The sequence below is a fragment of the Anguilla anguilla genome, chromosome 6 (genome assembly GCF_013347855.1).
Source record: "Anguilla anguilla isolate fAngAng1 chromosome 6, fAngAng1.pri, whole genome shotgun sequence".
Lineage (NCBI taxonomy): Eukaryota > Metazoa > Chordata > Actinopteri > Anguilliformes > Anguillidae > Anguilla > Anguilla anguilla.
The window spans coordinates 46,748,018-46,773,778 of record NC_049206.1 but is presented as its reverse complement, the minus strand read 5'-3'; the positions used below and the strand labels follow the sequence as shown (position 1 = coordinate 46,773,778).

Below are 25,761 nucleotides of genomic sequence, written 5' to 3'. Positions count from 1 at the left end.
CAAAGGGGCAATAAAGATTCTGTAACACAAGTGAGGGTTAATGTACACCAACACAGAACAGTGCAGTGACAGAGAAGCCAATGTATAGCTATGCCTCTATATGCACAACCAAAGCATGCAGCATGCTTCCATGTCTACTGAGGGAGGACCCAGCCACTTTCATTCTGTACTGCCTGAATATGAACCCATTGCATGCATTGTGTGCAGGTATAGCCAAAGCTATCTGTCACTCTGCCACTGTGTGGAGGTTTTCTCTGTTTGGCCTAAACCTAGCGAGCACCTGTAGGCTAATTGTAATAATTAGCCATTTGTTCGGCATTCAGGATTTTAGAATGTGTTGAGCGTTGATATATTCATGCACAGAGGAGCATGCGGGGGCGGAGTCTGTCATCCTGACTCACATGTCACTGGTAGGTTCAGGTTTGGCCACTCCTTCTTCTGACAGACGCGCCTCCATGATCTCGTTAAAGCCTGCATTCCCCACGTTCTTGGCCAGCTGCACACGTGTGGATAAAGAAGCATGACTAACCAAGGAAACCCTCTCTAATTATGATACTTTGAACAGCCCAGCTACCAGAATCAGGGAGGGCCTGTGTATTTTTAACCAGCACTAAGTTTCATTTCTCTTCCCATATCATTCATTTCTTTTTCCAAATGTATTTACTGTGGCAGTATTAAGTGCTGACTACTAAACCAAAACACATACCACCCCCCCCCACCCCCGTAATAGCAATTAAGTATAAAAAATATCCAATCAAATGTGGTTCTTGATATCAATCACATGGAGATAAGAATGTAAACAATATGAGGGAAAGCCTGCATTATATGTTGTGTTTTCTAATGGAATCCAAAACAATTGCTGATTGGACATGTGACCGGGCATTCCAGACTGGGGAGGAAGTGGGGTAAAAACAGAGTACGTTTCCTCAGCACTGCGTGAGGTTAATTCACATCCCAATATTTACCAAGAGTTCAGACGTTCCGAGATCATCCAGCGTCAGAGATTGTATCCGAGAGTAGTGAACGCCCATTTCCCGATGAATCCCAGAACATTCGATGCATATCAGGATTCCCAGGTTAGTGGAGAGCCAGGTAGGATCTGGTTGCGGATCAGAGACACTTAATGAAATGATTTACAGTGCTTTCTCCAATTAAGAGCAACATGAATCATGCATATGCAAACATATGCAAGAGCCGGACAACCACCAACGTACATACTGTATATCTGAACCAGTATTTGTTTCGATCAGAATTTGCCAGCACTGGTCCTGGAGAGTCAAAGGGTCAGCTGGTTTTGCTTTTTGCCATAAAAAATAACCTAAATGAACTACTTTAATTGATCAATTAAGGGCTGCAGAATCTGCGGTTCTCCAGGACCAGCACTGGCTGCTGCTTTTGAATCGATCCGAAAGGGTTGAGAATTAAACTCAGCAGAAACCCACAATGCTTTGCTCTTTGCACGTCCCAGCAGCCTCCTCTGTTACTCACTCGGCGCTCCGCAGTCGCCGCACACGTCGTTCCCTGACATCCTCTTCACCTCCCCCAGGATGGCCTTGGTCAGCTCCTGCACGATGTTGTTCTCCCCCTCATTCTGATCGCCCTTGAAGGCGTCGCTCAGGGCTTCCTCCTTGCTGTTCTGCAGCACAGATATCCATCTGAAAGGACAGGGCAGCCACAGGGTTAACGCGGGGTCAGGGCAGGGTTGCCGGGACAACGGCATCTGCAGAAGGCCCGGTAATGAATGCGGAGGGTGTGTGGGAACAGGCAAAGAGTGATCACTAGAGGGCAGTCTCACACACACGTTGCAACAACAGGCGCATGCCATTCATGGGTGCGCGAACACGCGCTCGCACACGCAAACACAACACGCCAGTGAGCACACGCACTCTACATCCGTATAAAAGACCAGACGGATCTCACATCTGACATTCCCGCTCGTCCTCCGTCTGGAAGTGATACGTCCGGTCATCTGCAGGAGAGGGAAAGGTGATCAGAAGTAGGCAGAGAGGTGTGAATCGCACATCAGGCACACAGGAGGCGGGGCAGTGGAAGTGGGAGGCGGAGACAAAGAAATGAGGCAGGACTTACGGAACATCACCTGCAGCCCCAGTAAAACTTTCAATCATTACATAATAAACTGCAGCCATTTTGAAGCAGTTAAAAAGTCTCAGCTGTGCTGACTTCTCAGCTCTATAACTGATAGCACTGACATCATTATTTACTACTAAATCCTGAGGAATTTGTTTCTGCTTCTGAAAAGTTGACAATGCTAACAAACACATGATGGCTATCATTTCTTTAATTACCTAGAAATACATGTGAGCCTACATGATATTGTCAGTGTTTACCATGTAATATCATTATATTATTTTATCTCAATGCTTCTGTAGAAAACCTGAGGTGCATGAAGGGTGTAAAATGTAGTCTTGGCATTTAGGGGGGGGACAGAGCGTGGTGAATGTTGAGTCCACCTACGTGATATAAGATCGAAGCTTTTCTTCTCATCTGGGTTGCATTTCACTTGGCAGGTTAAAAGGTTCAGCTTAGCGGGAGGTCTGGTCCCCTAGCCAAAAAAAAAACCCAAGAAAACTCAGGAAACGGAAGCAAACAAGGCACTCTCGTTTTCCATGTTATTTTCGATTCGGGGGGATGGGGGTGGTATATCCGCATCTCCGATATTTCCATCCCAGCAATTTATTAAAAAAGCTCCACTCTTTCTGTTTAGGTGCATTGACGGGGAAACAGTAACAGGTGTGGCAGAAATAAGAACAATAATTGAGGAAAATTAGTTTGTTAAACCACAAATGTAATTTTCAATTATAGTTTACTGTTTAGTCATTTGAAAAATGCTTTTTGTAAAAGCGACATCTGTAATAATGGCAGAACATACAGGATTAAATGGTCCACTAATGACACTAACTAGAGTCAATTGATTGACTCAAACCAAATAAAACCAAACAAAATTGACAGTCAAACCATGCCTAACCCACCCCTGTTCTCCTCAGCTTTTGATTGGTTCTTTGTGGAAAGCTGATTCGTTGCTTAAGATTCACTGATTCATTGAGATTCTCCAGATAAGATTCATGCAACATTGAGTCCCAAGCAAAGTAGATGGCGATGCGTCTCACCGTTCCATGGCAGATGCTCAGGTACCCGTTCCTCACAGAACACCTTCTCTTCTGCCACACTTTCCTGAGCCTGGAGGAGGAAGGCAGTCAGGGAGTCAACAGTCACATTCCCACAATTAACTGTGCCTGTGCTCACAGCAATGCTCACAATATAATGCAATCTCACAATATGAATATCATGCACACATAATAAATCAAAACGTTCTTATTACAATACTGAATGGATACTTATTCATGCATTTATCATAACATTAAGCACAATGCTGGTTCATCTCTAATGAAAATATGATTATATGATTGATATATTTTCCCCCGCACACTGAACATTTATCTTTTGTGTGGACTCTCCTTTGGTTTTGTGCATGCACATATGGAATATATCACCTTACAGGCCATTACCACAGTTATCGTAGCCTCGGTGCATCAGAAATGTATCCTCAGTTCTACAAATTTGCATGAAGCTGAGGTTTTACGGCCATGGTGCATTATGGGTAAGCAGTCATAGCGAGACACTGGGGAGGCTCTGCTCGCTTACCCGTCACTCTTCTTGAACAGGAAGCCGTTGCGCTCTGTGCCATGTTCCTTGTTTCCCTGGAGTTGGTGCAAACTGTAAGAGGCGTTCTGCCGTGCCTGGGAGTCCTTACACAGCAGTAAAAAAAACACACATTAGTAATGAAATCAGAAGACAACTTTGTTTATACATTTACAGTGATTGAGATACAAAAAAAAACATACAGTACGTAAGCTGCTTCGATGTCCTCCCTCCATCACATAGCCCACATCAAACACCTTGTGATAGTGATACCAAAAGCAAGCAGACAAAAGCAATAGAGACACATACAGTCATTCACACTCACATAGGCTCAGACACACACATGCACGCCACAGACAGACAGACAGACACACACATATACAAACACTTACACACAGACAGACAGACAAACGCATGCAGACATACACACACACACAGACAGACACGCATACACACACACACAGACACACTCACTCACTCACTCACTCACACACACACACACACACACACACAGGCCCAGGGCATTACCTTTCCCTGTTTCTTCAGGTGAAGCAGGACTCACCTCTTTTGGCTCCGCCTGCAAGGAGGCCTTCAGAAGGTCCCGTAGCTGGGCGAGCTGCTTCCGCTCTCCATCCTGAGTCTGTTTGATCTGATAATACGGGTGGAGGTGGGAGACAAGCACCTAATTCAGCATCAGGGAGTGACTGTATTGCGCAAGTGCTTTGTTGTTCGCCATAGAGCACCGGGCATTTAAAGTAATGGATTTCTGAACTGGCAGCAAAACACACCTGTGAGAACCAATGGGAAGTGTTTAACAATGACAGAAAAAACCAGTCTTACCGCTACCAAGTCTGTGGCCAGTTTCTCAATTGAGGGTTTGAGGTTTTCCACTGCCTTCAGCCCATCTTGGAAGAAGCTGAGGACAGACAGGAAAGAAGAACATGTGGTCTTTCACAGAGGTGAGGTGAGCAGAACATGTGGCGTTTCACAAAGATAAGGAAAGCAGAACGTGTGGTCTTCACAGAGGTGAGGTAAGCAGAACATGGGGTGTTTCACAAAGATGAGGTAAGCAGAACATGTGGTGTTTCACAAAGATGAGGTAAGCAGAACATGTGATGTTTCACAGAAGGGAAGAAATGCATGGATCTTCTGACACAGGACATTCCGGTAATTATGCAAACACACTAAGTAAGAAATGTGAGAAATGTATGACATACTTGCACTGCGCATGAAAATATTTGATGAGGTTCTGGAGTAAGTCGACGCCCTTCTTGACTTTAATTTCGTTCACTTTGAGGAGATACTGCAAAAAGAAATATTTCAAAAAAGGGAACAAAAAAGGAACAACTAACCAATCATTCATATTCTGGGAAAAAAAGGAAAATTTGTGACTCCAACAAAGCCCGGACTGCGCCCCCTAAAGGCAGGAGGTTAGAGTTCACACATCAATGACCACGAACACACGCACCTCGCACATCTGCAGCTGGAAGAGACGCCTCTCTTTCTCCATCTCCTCGGCGATCTCGCCACCGCTGATTTCGGTGCGGATCATCCCGTGCTGCTTCGCGTGCTCCTTCTTCTCCTTCTCGATCTTCGTGCTGCAGGGACGAGGTCGCCGTTAGCAACGTCACGCCAACAAATGCAACAGCTGGCTACTTCAATGCACTCACAAATATGCAAGTAAGGGATGCAAATGTGAACAATCTTCACAGGGAAGAACTCAGCTTGCTCCCTTAATATACATCTTCATTTTATTTATATATTTTCAATGAATCTACAACTCACCATCCAACTTCGAAACATAGCGATAGGTGAATGCAATCCAGTATTTTATTGTACAAGGATAAATATGTTTACCAATGGTAATGACAGAATATATGTGGCAGATTAATAGGTTGTCTTCATATACACATCTAAAACAGAATTTCATTGAAGGATTCAATAGAATTGCTCAACTTTCATCAGGGGTAGAAGTATTAGATTTTTTTTAGGTCAACACAAACTCAAACAACACAAACAACAAGAAACCATGTTTAAGTTCGACAGGATTCAATATTGAGACGTTGTCCATTAAGTGTGGCTAGCAACTTTTCTAATGTTTTAGTAAATGTTATATTGATGTTGTAGTAAGGAATGGGATTGTAGATACAGCAATATATACTTGTGCCTTCATCTTACAAATGTAATTTAGCACGATCACCATCACCTCTTAATCATGATGCAGAATCTTCACAGTTTTAGTGCTCTCTCAGCCAAATTGCTATTAACAGAAGTTAACATGGCTCATTTTGTTCTGCATAGAGATGAGCACAAAGTGTGCTTTCAAGACTGTGAACCAAAAGCTTCAGCATCAGTGTAATATGTGACAGTGAGCACTTCCCTACTTCCCTTGTATTTATCAGTACTTCATGATATATTTAAAAAATTGCTTTTAGATGTTGATGCATTTACATTTTTATTTCTGTATTGTATTTCCTCCACAGTAAGCTGTTACATTAAAAGATTGAATTTGAGGCCTTTTGACCCATAACATTTAGAAAAATGCTTCTTTAGAAAGTTTCTCTCAAAATCTTGCATTTTGGACTCAAAGGCAGATGGGCATGTATACACACACTCACTACAAGATTGCGCACATACTGAACACACCCCCACTCAAAAACACGCATATGCACACACACACATACACACACACACAACCACTCAGAAAACTTGTGGTTCACCTTTCCAATGGCACAGTGTAGAAATGAAAGAATGACAGAAATATAAATTGGATCTTACACTTTTGTTTCATAGTCTTTCCAGGCCTTATCAAAAGGCTTTTTCAGATCCTGTAGGGACAGAACAGATTGTGAAGATTACTGCAAAGAACATTGGAATGAAGACTGCAAACTTAGTAAAAGAGAGTAAGTAAGAGAGATAGAAAGAAAACAGCTGTTAAAATGAAGCAGGAACACATCTAGGTATGGCATGGTGCAGCATTGCTATTTGTCTGCAAAAAGAGACAGTTATTTCCCAAGAAAGCACCATGAAAATAACAAAATGTGTTTGTCTGTGCCCTGGTATCATGCTGTGAGGCCATAGTACTGCTCAGAGAACGCAGGGAATGGAGAGACAAGTCACCTCTTGTAAACCGCAGCTGATTTGATGCACACCCTGTCTCTCTGCCACCTGATTGGTTTACGGGAAAGTGAGGTCATTCAATATTCTGAGAGAATCAGTCTGGAACCCACTCGGGCTTTGACACAATGGGATTATCCTTTCATTTGTTTAAATGGCTGCTTGTGTTTTCAGGGGCAGAGGGTTTTCTCCATGGTGACGTGATGTCACAGCGGGGGCTGATGCCGCTGCCGCTGCCTCTGTTTCACTTGATCGTTAAGCTTTACGAACAGGCCTGGACTCATTCCTCCTCTCCACGGGTGCTCTGCCTCCGGGCTCAAACAACAGGAACAGGGAGGGAGAGAGAGGGAGGGAGGGAGGGAGGGATAGAGCAAGGGGGAAAGAATAGAATGGGTGGGGTGAGGAGGACTATGGGAGAGAGAAGTGCAGGAAGGTAGGACAGGAGCAGGGAGAGAGAGATGAGGAGGAAGAAAGAGAGTATGGGCGATAGACTGAAAGGGATGGGAGGGACAAAAAGAGAAGGGAAGGGGGTACTGATGTGTATACTATCCCAGTTACGAGATTGAGCATTTCGATATTGCAGTGTACCCCACCGCATAAGTTGTACCCCACAGACCATCCGCCTGAACTCATCTCTGCTAACCCACACCCTATTTCATACTTATGTGGGACTGTAAGAGGAGAGCTCTTGGAGCCTCATACCTAATGTACAGGGAACAATTTTGACGTACACAGTGCTTCCCCACGCCCACAGATATAACTAAAACTTTTTTTTTGCACCATCTGTGAAGAAAATGAGCCGTGAGGGTGTGTGGGATTCTGCCATTTCCACTTTTACCTCATCGCTTGAGTGACAACATCCCTACATAAAGCCCTACCGAAACCAGTAGCATAACAACAGACATTAACAAAACATTTAACGAGTGGGAGGAGGGGGAAGTCCTCAGCCTCAGATTAGAGCTTGTGTTGCGCAGAGCTAATGTAGTCCATAGTTTTTGGCAGGTCTGGAGTCAGTAGGCGGGTAGCGGGGTCCAGTAGCCGGTATTAAAATGCTCTGCCAGCCTTCTAACACTTACAGGCCCCAACAGGAGGCCAATCTAATAGCCAAGCCAGGCAAGCTAGGGCCAGGCTGTGTACCCAGGCCTGACTTCTTACACCGCTCTAAAAACACCACGACTGGGCCAGCAGGACGCTAGGCCCTGCACCCGGCCAGAATACGGTTGTGGTCACGTTCTGGTCACATTGTGTGCAGTTTGGTCGGTAGAAAGTGTAAACTTACCCCTTTCACACCTTTCAGATCACCTTTCAGCAGACTGTCCAGCGGAAAAGTGATAATGTTGTTCATGTTTTGACACTAGAAGGAGGGAAGGAGCGAGGGACATGATGTCAGATTCTTTTTGTTTTTATCGTTGTTTATGATGTTTTGGGAATATGCATGGAAAGGAGAAAGGAAGAGAGATAGTTCATGAGAAACTGAGAAAGTGTGAGAGAATTTTCAAAACTGAAATCCCCTTTAAAATCCTGCTTTAAAAACCAAACCTATATGTCCAAACACTACGATTCAACCATGCATAAATGTAGTACCCACTCACCCATACATACACAAGTTATGAGTAAAAGGTAAACTGAAAATGAAATAAAACACCATTAAGCATAAATTGACAATTGCAGAATAGAAAATAAGCAAGGAAATAAATAAAAAATCGTTGCAGAAAACATCATCTATTCACGCACTCTTCCAGCTCCCCCTCTCCACTTGCTGAACCTAAACTACATCCCAAATCCTATGCCCCAAATCTCCAAAATCCCTTATACCTTTTCACCAATTTGTATTAGTACAGCTCAGTGAACAGTCTCCCTTTTAAAAAAATAAAGAGAGAAAAGAGGATTTTTCGGTAATCAGGATATTGCATTTCCCCTGATAAATGACAGTGCTGAACATCCTTGTAAAAAATAAAGCAAACATTCTATGGGATCACTTCTCTATATTTTCTAACTGAACAGACGGTAAGATTGCAGGAGAAAAAGATCGAGGGAGAGAAAGGTGTGATTACTGAGCTAGAGAGACATTTCCAGAAGACAGGGTGACAGTGTGTATCTACGCCATCTCCGTAGGTTCTAACCAGGTTCTTGAACAGAGCAGTGAGCTCTTTGGTGAACACGGAAAATTTGAGGAAGCCTGATCCCAGGGCTGGATCATCCCTGCAGACACAGTTGTCCCCAAACTTCTCCAGGGCCTGGATATACTGCTCCTCGTTCTCCACATGGGCTGAAATGACAAAGCAGCTGGGTTATGCATCAATCATCCAACCAATAAGAGATGCCACAGTTCGCACACAGCCAATGACACGGGCAGAGGGGCAGTATCAGGAATATGGCGTCACTCACACAGGGACAGGCACCGCCCCTAACATCTTCCTAGTACCTCGATGAATGATGATGATGAGGTTAATGGATGGAAATCCAGGATGGTCACTTGCTAGTATGCTATAAGTAATCACATAGTAATTACTTTGTGTCAATAAATGTCGAGATGGCCAAAATGCAAAAATGCAAGCTATATGAATAAGCACCACACCAGCTCAGAAAAGTTACAAAAAGATATAGTGCAGCACCAGGTTTACACATCAGTCACATACCAACCATATTCATATGGAGAGACAATCACTTGCAAACAGGTGGGGATGATCTACATTCACAAATTATAACAATAGGAGTAGGAATAAAACTGATAGTAAGAGCCAACATATCAAACATCTAATATTTATTTAAAGTAAAAGCATAAACCCCAAATGAACTGGACCATAACTCAGCTTCAGTTGATATGACAGTTAGATAAGTGTAGTTTTAACACAGTGAGCCAAACTCCCACAATTCCAGGAAGTACGCTATCATAACTGATCAAAGTAGATTGTAAGATTTAGAGTGTACCTAGGTGAAGGAGTTCTGTCACTACCAATAAGCAACACACCATTTAGCTCAATGAGAACACCAGGGGGACACTGCCATAAAGACAGAAAGAACACAACAGTATTTCATCTCTGGGGTTTACTTCAGAAAATCTAGAACAAAGGAGTTGTTTCCACTCTATATTATACACACTATACAAACTATAAAAAGCTGATCATTTTTTATTATCTTACATCTTTGCACTTAGTAGTCTTTCTGGCAACTGTACAATTTCCACAGTCAAAACAATAACAATAATAAAAAGATCAAGACATGAACTGCCTTTGTTTCACAGTACAGCACATTGTGTGGAGCTTATTTCTTTTTGGGGATGACTGCAATAAACTGCGATGTCAGACCTGGGTCAAATACATATTTGTTTTGGATTCAAATACTTTTCAGTGCTCTATTGATCTTGCCTGGTGTAATTGAGCCTGCCAATATGACCAGAAGGCAGGGTTTGCACTTTTTGAGAGTATTTCATTGGTTCCACTACACCAGACAAGATCAGTAAACCATAGAAAATTATTTGAATCCAAAACAAATATGTATTTGACCCAGGTCTGTGCGACATGCTTGCACTGCAGTAGTTTGTCATGTCACCTTGTACTTCCAGGGTCAAAAGTCAATCCTGGCTCTGCCTGTTTGGAGTTTGAATGCTCTCCACATGTCCGTGTGTGTTTCCCCAAGTTCTCTGGCTTCCTTTCACTGTCCAGGGATATGCTTTCTAGGTTGCTTTGTGTCTTGGGAATGTTCCGACACACCCAATCACAGGTATCTATGCATGCATGCATCAGCTGCACTTGATCACATGACACATGCAGGTATTCACAATCCTGAACCGATAGGAGAATATTGCAGCAAAGAAACAGCCCTGATGATTAATTACATGCATTACATTCAGACTATCTACTGAATATAATGTCCGGGAGTCTGACTCAATGTTTCTGTTCTGTATCATTGCCTAATAATGCCATTAATGCATTAACAAAGCACTTTGATGAGGGCCAGGAATGCAAAGAACACACAAAAAAGTAGTTAAGCAATATCAACCAAGATTGATTGGTGTAATAAGTCCAAAAAGTAGCTCACAGTACAAAGCTGGACGTATTATGGTTTTTAGAGGTCATGGCAGTACATAGTCATGGCGGTACACAGTTACTCTAAGAAACTGCTGCAGAACTAACCTGTAAAATTTAAACTGAGTGAAGCCTTCTTTTTGTTTAATAAAACCCCATTCCTACTGTATGGCCTTTTCCATTGAGAACTGACACAAACAAGCCCTCTCGTCGTACATTACTGGTCAGGAAACAATATGGCGGCACTATATGAAAAGCAGGAAACTGGGCTGCATTCTGATGCAGTGCCAGTAACCTTGTTAGAACAGTGGATGCAGAAGCAGGGTGTGTATACAATCCCCTCCCCTCTCCCTCCCTCCATTGCCTTTTTTTCCTCACACCCATTCCCTCCCCCTTCTCGTTTATTCTCCCTCCATTTTTTTTCTCAGCCACTGAAACAGACAGAGCCCTAAAGCCCCTCCCCCCTTCTCATTAACGCAGTAGATGCGACATCGGGTGTCCTACTTTGGGCAGCTCGCACCTTCGGGGGACAGGACACAGCGCACGGCCAGCTGCATTGCAGTACGCACGGAAGCCGGTGATGTCAGCGGCTCTATGACGTGGGCGAACTGCCAGTGAGAACCGAGCACTCGCTGTGACCAAAAAAAAAACTAAGGGCGTGTGACTTTTCATAGCAACTTTACAGTGGGTGCTATGAATGTGCCGCCCCGGAATTTATGGTGTTTTTTAAAGGGCAGGTGGATAAAACCATAATTGCATGTCTTCGATCTTAACTTAGAACACCCCTTGAATATGAGCAAGCCAAAGGAATTCATGTCTGCGGTTTTGTGGTTACAGGGAAAATTCCAGAAATGCGCGAGACCGGACACAGGGCAAAATTCACCCGTGTGAAAGCGCTGCCGAAATCCGCAGCTTGCACCTCCTACAGCTCGACAACTTGTCCTACAACTCTTCATACTCAGGGACGAAAATGGATTTCAGAGCATGGTCTGCATCTGAAACAGACATTTCTTTTAAACTAATTTAAGAGCAGGGGTCGGGTGATCCAGAGGAAGATGGGCTCCCCTCTGTAGGGCTCCTCTCAAGATTTCTGCCCCTCGGGGAACTTTTCCTTGCCACCATTTGAGTGTTTTTCTTCACACTGGTGTGCTATTTGTATCTCATTTGCTCAATTTTTGAGTGTTCAGGCCTGGTTTTTTGCACAGATTTCTTTTGTATTCCCATAGTAAACTGACGTTGAATGTGTCACTGTGAAAGGCACTGTGCAAATAAACTTGAACTGGATAAAATCGCGCAGAGCTCTCATCGCTGGTTCACAAAGATTAGGAAATTAAGAAACCCGAAGTTCTACTGTGGCATTATATCAATGTAAAAACAACACCAAAAAAAGGGAAAGACTGAAAACCTTGCATTTGTTCCTTTAATATAGTATAACTTTTGTGCTGATGGTAAAAACTACAAGCCAAAAAAAGAAGAAGAAAAAAACAGAAATGGTGATACAAGTAACATCTTCGGTCCACAGATTCTCATCAAGGCAGCAGAAAAGGCAGAAGCTGAAGTTTATAAATATTCTAATAAAGTAAGCACTTTTGAAATATAAGGTTTCCCTTTCTTGATTTTTTCCTTGCTGTTTAAGCACTCTTTCACTGCGGTGATGTGAGTTTTATTTAATTTACACATCTGTGATCGAAGAACAGTCAGCTAGCAAGGCTGCCGTTCACATTTCAAGCGGTCCTCTTTGTTTCCCCTTGAAGCATAAAAACAAGGAATCTGCAATTACTAGTAATTTCTGATGAAAGGTAATTGACTCAACTGAAGATTACTGAATAACTGAAGATGACAAAAATGAGTCAGCGACACATCCTGTATGCCAATAAAACTACATCAGGTGTGATGAGGTTTCTTTTGCTGGCACTAATTACAATGACTTATTCTAAAACTAATCATATGTTGATGACAGTAGACAGAGCTTTCGCCATCTCTCCTGCTAAAGAGACAAATGAAAATGGATGAAGGGAAAAGCTGACGGTTCAATGCAAACATTTCATATGGATGTGCCGCTACCGCTGCTTCAACTTTTTTGTAGTCATAACATGACCCGATAGTCATTGTAGTTTTACACTCATTCATAAAAAAGCACTCAAATCAAATTTTTTATGCACTTGCACACTAACGGAAGCCTTAAAATGGCAAGTATTTGCATGACGATCAGACCTAAGAAGCAAAAAAAGGCCCACTGCACATTAACATGTGTTAATATGTTCTGGCACAAAATGGCTACCACAGAGGTGAGTGCGATAGTCAAGTTAGTTAAGGTAACCTCCCCTCCCCCCTTCACTGTAAAATGTTTTGAGATAATTGCAGACACTTTATTAAAGTTTTATTATTATTATTATTATTATTTACATATACCAATCAATATACCTTGATTAAAAGATGTGTGACTGCGCAAAATCTATATGCAGCATTTATCAGAAAAAGAGCCATGAATCTCCAGCCCCATCTCCTGTGATCAGCAGGCCTGCTGGGACAGATACCTCTACAGGAGCGAGGAATGGCAGGAATGCTGCAGGTAAGCCCCTCCCCTCCGTGTGCTCATGCTACCTTCCCCCGCACTCTGATCCTCCCCCTTCGCCGCTCTTTATCACATGACCCAGTGTAACCAGGTAACGGTCCTGAGAGCAGTGCATATTTAAATTAACCTTGAGCTCAGGGTCAGGCAAAATATACTGCCATTCAAATCAAATATCTGTACCCTGTAAGGCCCCAGGTAGTCTAAAAATGTCATACCTACGGCCCTGCTCAGAGGAGAAATGTCCCCGCGTGGCACAGAAAACAAAAAGGAAACAACCCGGAGTTAGCCTGCCAGACGGCTGCCTAGTCTGGATTGGATTCAGCTTGGGTCCCTCCAGTTCAGAGAAGCCAGCAATGCATCCCAGGAAACAAACAGCTGAATCTGCACAATGAGCTCACAAGTTATTTAAAATTTAGACTATCTACACCTACCTACTCTAGCACAGCACAAATAGGGACACAGACACCAACACACACACGGACACGCACACCTGCACACGCACACGCACACACACATACACGCCCACACACACACACGCACACGCACACACATACACACACACTCAGTGGTGGGCGTCTCACTCACCAAGACCAGAGCTATTGATGGCCTTGACTGACTTCTTCATTTTCTGCAGCACACTGCGGTCACCATCCAGAGCCTGCAGAAAAGAGAGAGGCATGGGGGTCAATAATCACCATGGAATCTGTGATTAGGGATGTCAATTAAACATTACTTTCACTCACATATATGTCAATGAAATTAACATATATTAAGACTCTTATAAAACAAACTCTAACGCTTTGTCTTGTGAATTTTGCGAGTAGGTATTTAACTGGAATTTTAACAGACTATTACTCTTTCCCTCTTGACGTTTCAGTGAGTGTCGAGGGTTAATTCTGTGACCTCATTCTCACCACCAGATTCCAGTCACCAAGGTGACAGATGTGACCTTCCTCCTTTTCTTTTTCAAAGTTTCATTAAAAAAAAAAAAAACTCTGCCTCCAGCCACAATGAATAAATGTCACAAGCCATTCTAGAATACCAATAGAACTTGAAATGTTTTTGCTTTTTTACCAAACACACACACACACATACACGATTGCGCACATACTGGCACACACACACACACACACACAGTCAGAATGATATATGTGTCACACGACACATTAAAGCTGTGAAAAAGCATGTCTTTTATATAGTATCTTTCCATAGGCCATGCACAAGCCACAAGAGGCTTAGCCACACAGAGAGGACTACAGACACTAAACCACGTTGGTCACTAACCCCCATGCCGGTTAATAAACTTCTAGCTTGGCAGACATTCATGCCCTTAGTTGCTGCATGGGGAACAGATAGTTGGGTAAGATTTAGCCTGAAAGTAACTTAAAATACTGCCAAATCACAGCTTTTGCAGCGTTTGCAAAGGTTCATCTCAGGACTACAGCATAGGAAATGAGCGTCATGTTACTTTACGCTGTGTTTGGAGGGAAAAGAAATCCATTCATCATCATCATGGCTACCGCATTTAAATGGCCTTTGCTTCTCCTTTGCTTAAAAAAATACATCGCTTATCTTCACTATAACACCGTGGAGGTTTGATGAAATCCTTGCTTGGCTCTGCCCACGCACCGTAACTGCCTGGCACTGCGGAGTGGAGCCGTGACGCTGCCCCACCTTGCCGTTTACACAATCACATACCAGACAGCACGCGGCCAGCTGCACTCACCGTCACAGCCACAGGGCTGTCGTTCCTCAGGTACACAGGGACAGGCGAGACGGCCAGGAAACCAAACACGCCGACACTGATACTGGGTATTTTAAATGCAGTTTAAAACCTTTCAGAGACCAAGATTCCGTGGCACTAGGTAAAACACCATAGAACTTCGCTGAAACCCAGAGCGGAGTCATATTATCGAGCTTCAAAATGGAGAGCTTTCCACAAAACCACTCCCATAGCTGCAGTGGTGCCACACGAGAGAGGATTTACGAGGAAAAGCAGCTCAACGCAGACTTCTTTCCTCACTTTCAGCCCACAATTAAATCCTACTGTGGCTGGGAGAAAAAGAACGTTGTGAAAGACAAAAAGCACAGACTACACAAAGCACAGATCTGTGTGAATGAGTTTCAGTTTGTCGACCTTCTTGTCACACTGCTTACAGTATAACAGCCATTATATGTGGTTTCCTGAGGCTAACCTTGGCTCAAACCATCAGTTGTTTGCATACTGGGTCACGCTTCCTCATTGGCTGGGGGCCAGCTGGAGGAACCAGGTGGTTTTAATGAAGGCGCGACTATAGCTGAGCAACCCTGGCCTTAACATGACCAACAAGTACAACTGTTGGTTCTGCAATCGGATTTCCACTTGACCATATTTTGAAAGCCATTACTTGAGGCAAAAAAAAACTCAACTATAAATGTTTAGTCGAGATTTTCCAACGGCAAGCATTACCACTTCACTAAAAAACACCAGTCAAGAAGTATAGTTTGTGCAAGTGTGCGTTCGCCCGGGCCAATTAAGAAACAGCTTAAAGCATGAAAACCGAAATAGAAAAGCGAAAGTTCCCAGACCGCAGACCAAATGTTTGGTTTGCCCACAGTCTCACTTCCGCAGGCTATAATGACTCCAAAGACCCCTCCATGTGTTCAGCCATCGTCATGGCAACAGGTAACCAGAAGCTTCCTGCACGCTGTATCTATGCCTCCTGAGCACCAGCTGATTGAGGACTATATGTCTGGCCCCTTAAAGCAAGTAAAAATGAACAATTCCACAAAGGGGTCCGGGTGTGCGTGTGGGTGGGGACATTACGCTCAGGTACAGTTGTTTTGATGCCCAGCAAATTTGTCTCTAGGTGTTTGGAGAGCATAATATCTCAGTTAAACTCAAATAAACTCCTAACATGCTTTAAGGTAAGTCTGCCATCACAGCACTGCCACTTTTCAATGCAGCATGCGAGAGTCTCTGAGTGTAGTTGGGGTATTTATGTTTAAAATGGATCAAATAAAGTGAGTTGAAGCGCCTGAAAGTCATAAAGGACGTAGAAGACAGAAGGCAGTGTTCAGGTTTAACAGAAGAATATACACGCATGTGAAAAACATGCATATGCACATGCATGCGCACACACACACAGGCACATACACAGCTCAGAGAGATATACAGGCAGTGAGGTGAATGATGATACAGGTAAGAAAGCAGGCAGACAGAGACACAGACACGCTGAGACAGGAGCAGTGTACCCACAGCCCAGAGCCTGGGGATATTCCCAGTGTACAGAACTCCACTCCTTTCGCCTCCCCTCCCCTGCCTTCCTCTCCTCTCCCCTGCCCTCCTCTCTTCCCTTCTCCCTACCTCCCCTCCCCACCTCTCCTCTCCTCTGCTTAGGGAAGGAAGGTGTGATCTGGGGCTCCTTGGCTTTATGGGAGTACTTCAGTACTCCACAGGAAGAGGGAAAACCTGTAGGAGTCATTTTTCATAGAACTTGGTAAAATCTATGTATTAAGACAAAAAGATCCAACAATAACAACTATACATTTTTAAATTTCCCTCTATGGAACCCTGTTACCTACTTACACAATGCAAAAAGCTTTTATGTACTTTTTTCCTATTACTAATATCCCTAATGCTGTATGCATTTATGCACCGTTCCTAATATAATCCCCAGTACTGCAGGTATGTATGTATTCACTGTTATTTACTTGATCCACAGGGCTATATGAATTGCACGTGTTCCCTGTTACTCATCTAACTACTACAGGGAGGATCAACTCTAGCCCTAGGGTCAGAGTCCAGGTAGCTATAGTGTTACGTTTCTGTTAGCTACAAATTTACACCGGGAACACCAGGTGAGGGGACTTCCTACAGCCCTCCAGGATTACCCTGAATGAGAGAAGTCTGTGTGATTGCTCAATGTTATTTCTCTGACTAGTGTCCGTGTGTACATTTACTCACTAGAACTAATGTGTATGTGTGACCTCACTGGTACTGCTCAGTCTATAGAAACTCAGTGTGTATGTGCATCTTTAGGTTTAGTCACTCTGACAAGTGCCTTTGTGTGCAGACTAAGCTGTTCTGAAAGGCCCGGGGAAGATTTATAAGCATGCCACAAACAGGAAGTATTAGTAATAAAGAAGGAGGAAGTAAGGAAAAACTTTTAAGCGCTCTGTGATTGGCTGAGCCAACTGCTGTTTACACACCATGCAGTACAACTGCATCAAATCTACAAATATAGCACAACTGCTAGCTTGACACTCAGGGAAAACCTGATGGTAAGGGGTTATAATTACTGCATTAATGGGTGGAAACCTCGAGTCTGTACAGTTGCAAATCACATGACCCCCTGATAATTTGAAGGGAGATGTGGGAGCAGGGTTGCACAAAGATCTTGTTTGTCCACATTTTTATTGATGCCCAGAATGATACCTACCTGTTCAGTCACATAACTCCTCGTTCGATGGCTGGACCGCTGCCCACCGCCAGCACACAGAAAAAGATAGTCGCTGCCACCCCATCCTCAGATTCCTCCAGAGATTATACAACATACCAGCCCAATCAAAGAAGAGCTCATACTATTTGCTCCTCTGATACATTCCCTTACCTTGAAAGAACCACAGAGTCATAGCTGTATACATCCATCCAGCCATCCATTATCTATATCCGTTTATCCTGAGCAGGGTTTCTGGGGGTGCTGGAGCCTATCCCCGCGTGCATTGGGCGAGAGGCAGGAATAAACCCTGGACAGGCTGCCAATCTATCGCAGGGCACACACACCATCCAATTTAGGGTCTCCAATCGGCCTACCTGCATGTCTTTGGACTGTGGGAGGAAATCGGTGTACCCAGAAAAACCCATGCGGACACGGGAAGCTGTATACATACTGTACTTGATTATACATATACATACATTAATACTGCTCCTCACATGGCCATTCCAGTACAATTCTGTCTTAATTGGCACTGTAAACAATAAGTGTTTCTCCTTGTGCTTCCTCTTTTCGTTCCTCTAGTGTATTAAAAAGTTAATAGTGCTGCCAAATGCATGTATTGCATCCCTGAGGACAGCTACTGTTACAGATTCATTAAGGCATTACTTGGAGCTTGGGATCTGTTTCTTAAAGTGATTGAAAAGGCAAATCCGTGAATAGCTTCAGACTATATTGTATGGGGTTATTATGGTATGCATTAAGCATTATCAACAGTATGAGAAATCAACTGCATTGCAATATTAACTTAGATCAGTATAAACATTTATATTCCAATGTGGAGATTAAACGAGTGGAGTTCAATTTATTACCGGGCTCTGAGCCATTACGTCCAGGTCCTTCATGACATCATGAAGGATGTGATGTAATAGCCAATAAATGTTTTAGTCTCGTTGCATTTCTCCTCCCATGGTTAGAAGCAAATAAAAGCATTCTGTCCCACTAAAACAGCATCTTCGATTCAGAGTAAAGCACTACTTTGCCATAGAGAATCACTGCCTGTGTTTTAAATAGAGATTTGTAATAGTTAGCTGTAGTTATTTAGCTATTTTATCGCTCTTAATCACTCTACTGACCTGAGCCCTCTCCCTGTCTCCCTCCTTCTCTAACCCGCTTTCTCAACTCTTCTCCATCCCTTTGTGGTGGTGCTACCAAGCTGGATGGTTAGCTAGGCTAGTTGTATTACCCCTAGAGCTAGAGCTATGGTTTTCATTTCATTATTGGTATTTCATTTCGTTATCAAGCCTGTTTGCATTGCAAGCAACCTGAATTTACCCCATGTATCCACTCTCCCTGGATGCATTAACACAGAGGATATGCTCAAGGGGAATGTTCAGGTGTCATTTTTTCAGTTTCCTAAGAATTTTGAAATTCCAAAGAAATGGGTAGCGTTTTCGAAGCTATGGCTACACTGGCATGATCAGTGCAAACACCTGCTTGTGCAGTGACCATTTCACAAAACTGGACAGCCTTCAAAATTATAACCTGAGACCTCTTGGCTTGGTCATATTCCCCAAACTAGTTGCTGGGGCTGTTCCCGGGTGAGGTTCCTCTTCTGGCTCATACATATACTGTCATATTTGCTTGATTGCACTCACATTCGCAAAGCCCTCTGCCATTCTCGATAGTCAGGTGTAGCCATGCTAGCCACGTGTGTTTGTTTACATGTGGGTGGTATGTTTTGGGAAGAGTTGAGGCAGGAGGTGAAGCGACAGGGCAGTACTGACCACGCCCATTCAATCCTCAGGTCTTTTCAATGCAGGTTTCATGACTGACTTGAAACGTTTGTTATTATAATTATTGGCACTACTTTGAATATATATTGGGTGGAAGTGTAGTGGACACATCCCTCTGTGATAATTTGTCTATTTGAACTATTTTCAGCCCCTGTACAGTCACCTCCAATATTGTTGTGATCTGTGGCCAGTGTCACAGGTTAATCTGCTTTCTCTTATGATCCAGAGGAGGAGGAACAAACATTCCTAACAAATGGATACATGTATGCACACACGCAGAGACATACAAAGGTACACACAAACGCATAGGTAATGTCTGGTGCTGCGTGACAAACAGTTAAGTGATTCACACAGTCTGTGAATGTACAGCCACTTGATTTGTCTGAAGGCGCTTCTTTCTCATTAACTCAAGAGCAGAGTGCCCTGAAGGCAAAAGACCTTTTTCTCAAGAAGCCAAGTAGGTTCTTCCAAGAGTCCTCAACATGTTACAGAAATGCCAGCACAAGGGAATTTGTACACACTCAGATCGAAGCTCAGGGTCAATCAAAATATACTACCATTCAAAGCAAATATTTGGACCTTGTGTGGGCCTTGGCAAATCTAAAAATATTGTACCTACAATACAACTCAAAATGAGAAACATCCCTATGGCATAGAAAGCAAAAATGAACAACCCTGAGATAACCTGTCAAACGGCCGTGTAGATGTGGATTCGGTTCGGGTCCCTCCAGTTGAGGGAAACCAGGAATGTGTCCCATGAAAAAAAATAGCTGAGTGCACAATGAGCTCATAAGTGACATAAAATTCAGAGATCTACACCTGCCTACTTTGGCACAGCACAAATAGACACACACACACACACACACACACACACACACAAATCACCCAGCATGGCAATTGAGCCATCACTGGCAGTAACTGGCTAGAACCATGTTGTATGCCTAGCAGAAGAAAGGGAACTAAATTAAAATATAACCTGACGCACTCACACTGATTACTGTAGTATTTGCTAAATCACACACTGTGCCACAGAACAATGAAATTTTGTCGCATGCCTGTCATTAACAATATAAAAAAAATCCTACACTTACTGGTCAGATTACCATTCGCATGAATTATGAAATTATTGCAAGGGGCCTGTTCAAACGCGCACATAATGGTACTGGGAGATTTATTCAGACACAGTGACAAAGAAGATTTCTTCTCCATTGCACAACATGTACTGAAATACATCATTGACTTCATAAGCAGTTCATAAGACATTCTGAACCAGTAAGTGCTCCATGAATGTTCATTAATTTGGTCAAAAACTGTACTCAGGAAGATTTAGTATACCTGGAAACACATGTCTTCACTGCCAAATCAAGCAAAGCACTTCTCTCGTTTAAGAAAATATATGAGAAATATTTTAAAGGGCTTCTGCTTGGCATCGCACAGTTGATATTTGTTAACATCATTGCGTTTACTCGTTGGAACAACACAAGAACGGGCTTGCCCAAGTCACTCGCGCGCCCTTGTGGGAGCACGATAATGCAATATCATAGTAACTAATGCTTCATAGCTGCTCCGTGTTTCAATGTCGAGTAATGGAGCATTCATCTCAGTTAAACATAGGATTCAATTTTTAAAAATCTAGGCTACGCTTAGTTGAAACCTGGCAATTTAATACTTTTCGTATTATCGTTTACCATAGACTGGCTCTAGGTACTGCGAACTCGAATGCGCGCAGTGCACAGAAGACATTAGGCCTACTTATAATACACTCAGAGTGCAACTTTATAGAATTAGACATGACGGAACAGGCAAAACTATTAGTATAGATATAGTAGGCCTACTCCAACACATAACAATGAGTAAAGTAAAAATGTTCTTATATCAAATATTGTTATTAATAATAACGACCCTCATCCCTAATCTGCATATGGAGAGTGAGCGAGCGGTGGGAAGTTACTTGAAATACATTTTATTTAAAAAGAAACTGCTAACCGGAAACTGGTAAGAAACTTAACATTGTATGAATGAAATGAAATACTTGCACGGTTAACTTAAACTCAAAATCTACAGAGGAAGGCAATTTGTCTAGAAGGGAGCGGTTAAACCCGCAAAACATTACTGAGACCAAGCCTATTACACTTCACAACCCCGGAAGCACACTTCTTCTTTCATGTTTTTGTAATTTAGAAATTTGCATAAATCCTAAATAAACTTTCTCGATGCTTTTATAAGGTGATTAGCTTTTCGAAGCCACTTTTTGAACACGCTAGGAAACAGTTTAACTTGCGAATGTTGAAATTATCTATCCATGCGAAATGCGCATTTTATTTTATTAAAAAAATCGATTTGTTGGATTGTAGCCGATAAAATTACCAACCAATCGAGGCATGTATGCCTATGCGAGTTTACAGCAGTTGCACCGATCGTTTGCTTTACATTCGTCAAATCACAAACAACTCGATTTAAAGTAACTTTTGACTTCTTGTGGTACAAGAGTAAACGGCCCCTCATTCATTAACATACACGAAAATGATCTCAATTTTACATTATATTCAATTCCTTGTTTACTTCGAGTATTCAAGTGATCACATCAGTGCACTGAATATGTGCAGCATCTTCGCTGAACTTAAGTGACAGAACAAGAAACGTTTTTGGTGACAACAAATGACTTTCTTTCGCACAGTGGGGAATAATTGGAGCTGAACACGGGAAATAATAATAAAAATATAAAAGCAGTTAACACGCGTGCTATAAGCCACACATAAAGTTGCCGTGAAGTTGCAGTAAATTGCAACAAGCCCAGTTCAGTGATCATAGGCCTACTTTAATAATAAAAACAATAATAGCGGGCTACAGTATGTTTTTTTTATTGAACAGCACTCACCTCTTCCAGTGCTGCCACGGCATTCCTACAATGAGACATTCGAGTGGTGAAGTTGGAGGTCGTGGGAGCTTTATAATCTTCGGTTGTCTCGGCCATGAATTCCAACACTGAGATTAGGTCCGGCATTTTTAATCCCTTTAATATCGTTGGACTATTCCCAAAGAATTGTTAATAATATAGTTTTTGATTCTTTTCCCCGCTGTAACAACCAAGTTGGAAAAAGTCGGGTTAAACTATAGCCAGTCAGTCATTGCCGTCTACGCATAGTTCCCACTGGGATGTCCAAATCAAAATTACAGGTTAGCCTACTGTTCATATGAATCGCTACTAAAGCAGTTGTTTTTCAATAATGTGTCCTTCTGTTTTAATTCGGGGATCCCACGCACCCACCTAATCGAAATGCGCAAACTAATAAAGACTTGCTTTGCTTCCAAACTTTCTCCCCGCACTGTCGAGTCTCTTCCTTGTTCATGCACGCCCCAGCAATCAGTAGACTACAGGCTGGAAATTTCACAGCAGAGAAGCAAGGAATTTCACCAGCAATAAAGCGCAGAAATTGACAGAGTCAATGTAGGAGAGGGCAACCAATCAAGATCATCAGTGGTTAGAATCGGTCCAATCACGGTTAAGAAAAGGCGTAGTCACCTTTCAGATTACGGTGGCAGGTTGACAGGGTTGACGGGGAGCGAGATAGCAGTAATCTCAGGTGTAGAACCAACCGGTTGCGCACGTCTCTGTGGTGCACTTCTCGTTCTGCAAAAGTGGAGAACTAAGTAGGCTATGGCGCGTTTCTGTTCTTAACGTAAGATTATAGCCTCAGGAAATTAAATGTTTTTATTTGCACATCATAAACACAACATGTTAGTGGAACCTATTTTCAAAACAATATATACTGGATAAAACAACAAGTCCAGTAAGCAGTCTCTCCGCGGGACATAAACATCTAATTAATTTCATACATTCATTCATACACAACACTGACGAGGCATATCACCGACGTCCAAGTGCTAACCAGGTGGTTAGTGAACTGTATTCGAGAAAGCCACACTTTTCTGGCGATTAATAAAAAAAAATTAAAAAACTACAATGCAAGACTTTGTTCTTTCTGATGTGAAAATGACTTTTGCAATAACTGATTGACAACTGTTAGTACCTATTATTGACACATTAAATTGTATGGATTTCAATGTGAAAACAGAGCTCCCAAGGCCCACCACAGAAAGGAGGATGTGAACTAACACTGATAAAAACTAAAGTTGATCTGCTGACTTGAGAAGTAAACCAGTTCCCTCTCACCCTCTACAGAAAGAAATGTTGCTTTTAAATTGCATCTCTGTACTGTGTTACATTATATTATTTTTTGAATGTGGATTACAAGTCTTTGTCTCATTTCAGTGCAGAATATGCTCAATTAATTTTTTTTGATTTTTTTTGGTTTTATTTGATTATATCTTTGGATTCTTTACTCAAAAATAAGTTTTCCCTTTAGTTTGTCTATCAGTAAACCATTTACAATAGATGTCAGCTCAAAGTAAAAAGGGGGATTACTAAGGCAGTTACACAGGGGGATATCAGTATTATATTCAGTGAGTAGGGTTGGAAATTTAACCAGAACACTGGGAGAACATCCTACCCTTTGTAATAATTAATGTGATCTTTAATTCCTGCAGTGAGTCAGGAGTGTGTTTTTAATGTCTCATCTGAAAGGAAGCGTTGGGGCATTGCTTTTTCTGGTGGGTTCAGAGTGAAGAGCGCCACCTACTGGCTCTCCAACAACACGTCAGCAGCAATGTAGTTTCACTGGTCTCCAGCACTGCAGAGCGTCAGCTATCAGGCAGGAGAAAGCCACAGTACAATATGGCTGCTGGCCAACGAAACTGGAAGTTGGGCAACTAATATATTAGGCTAATCCCAAACTAGAGGATTAATGAATCATACTTCACTAACCAGCACTTAAATTGCTACAAAAGTGGGCAAGAATAGAACAGTTGGAAAATTAATACTAAGTAATAATATGCCTTGTCATTTAGCTAGTTGCTGTCCTGTTAGCAACAAACGCTTTTTTCTGATTTTGAGCCGGTCTGTCATTTCTGCCTGCTCACCCACAGCACCAGTCAGGTCTTCTCATCACCATGGTAACCAGAAAGTTCCTCACAAGGACTTTGGGCACCCTTAGTCACACTACCCTCAATGTTGATTTTTACATCAATAGGAATACATTTCTTGGTACAGAGTATTCAGTTCTTGCACGTCAAATTGGCTTGCTGTAAATTTCTGCCTGAGTTTGTGTCATATGACAGTGCCTGAAAGAAACTGTTAACGTGTGAGCAGTGCCTCTGTCGGTTAACATGGGAGGCGGGAGACACTGAACGCGCTGGTGGAGTCAGACACAGGTGTAACACACAGGTAACAGGGGAACTAACATAGCCCCAAACTACCAATGAGATATTTAGATATGTTTTAAATATATTTTTAAGGATGTTCGCCATCTTTTAAAAAAAGAGAAGCAAACTCCTGTCATCTGAACCTACAGGGGAGGGAAACTGCCCTGCCCCATATCCAAACATACACATCACACACTTAGAAACAAAAGTAAGAGCTGTTAGCCTTCAGAGTTCTCGGAAGTAGGGTCCTCATTTTGAGAGGAACAGCATTCAGGAAACTTTCATCAGTTTTGCTTTTTTCTCCAGTGGGCGAATATGTGGTGCGGTGTCGGTCTCATGCGGACCGAGGTCTGTGCGTCTCTCTCCTGTCTGGCACCGGGTGAAACTTGGAATGTCACAACAACCCACAGATGGAATCCAATTGGCAGCCGGAGAGGTTACCATGGAGACAAGGGCAACAGCTGACCGGACCCATGCTAAGCCATCAAGATTTAATTGGTCTCTGTTAGATTTAAATACCTAATACCCAGCAGCCGTGACACAGATGTTTATTAATGCAGTGAGATTAATGTGCTACGAAAACCCATATTTGAGAAGACTGCAAATGTCTGACAAATGTCTATTTTTACAAAAAAAATTTCTCTGAATTTTAACTCAATACGTATCCTTTCATGGCACTTATGCCATTTACAGTATTGCTCTAAATGAGAAACTACATCTTAAAACCCAGCAGGAGTACTACTTTTACTAAATGTGAAACATTCGCAATGCTTCTGTAAAATATCACCTTAAAAAATGATGTGCTAGTAAATCTACACTAAGAGAAGTTTCAACATTGATTTTCTGAATCAAATCACTGTGTATAGATTGGTTGCTGTCCTTCTGAGAAAGGTACAGCAAATTTCTAG

The 25,761-nt window shown here is 42.5% G+C and overlaps 1 protein-coding gene across 2 annotated transcripts in view; it reads right to left on the bottom strand.

Moving 5' to 3' along the window:
• Positions 1–23,029, bottom strand: part of asap2b (ArfGAP with SH3 domain, ankyrin repeat and PH domain 2b) — a 28,787-nt gene extending 5,758 nt beyond the window's left edge. Inside the window, exons 1-16 of one of the 2 annotated variants that reach the window (XM_035421132.1) lie at positions 22,470–23,029; positions 13,966–14,038; positions 8,901–9,046; positions 8,057–8,131; positions 6,439–6,488; positions 5,129–5,258; positions 4,878–4,963; positions 4,501–4,576; positions 4,223–4,309; positions 3,664–3,767; positions 3,129–3,198; positions 2,476–2,563; positions 1,921–1,969; positions 1,489–1,655; positions 966–1,099; positions 402–496 (exon numbers count right to left, since the gene is read on the bottom strand). In XM_035421132.1, coding sequence (XP_035277023.1) covers positions 402–496; positions 966–1,099; positions 1,489–1,655; positions 1,921–1,969; positions 2,476–2,563; positions 3,129–3,198; positions 3,664–3,767; positions 4,223–4,309; positions 4,501–4,576; positions 4,878–4,963; positions 5,129–5,258; positions 6,439–6,488; positions 8,057–8,131; positions 8,901–9,046; positions 13,966–14,038; positions 22,470–22,595 — 1,556 coding nt within the window. In that variant the 5' untranslated portion in view covers positions 22,596–23,029. Of the gene's footprint in view, positions 1–401; positions 497–965; positions 1,100–1,488; positions 1,656–1,920; positions 1,970–2,475; positions 2,564–3,128; positions 3,199–3,663; positions 3,768–4,222; positions 4,310–4,500; positions 4,577–4,877; positions 4,964–5,128; positions 5,259–6,438; positions 6,489–8,056; positions 8,132–8,900; positions 9,047–13,965; positions 14,039–15,106; positions 15,455–22,469 lie in introns of those variants that run through there. The other variant, XM_035421133.1, reaches the window with a different exon arrangement.
• Positions 23,030–25,761: the final 2,732 nt, after the last annotated feature.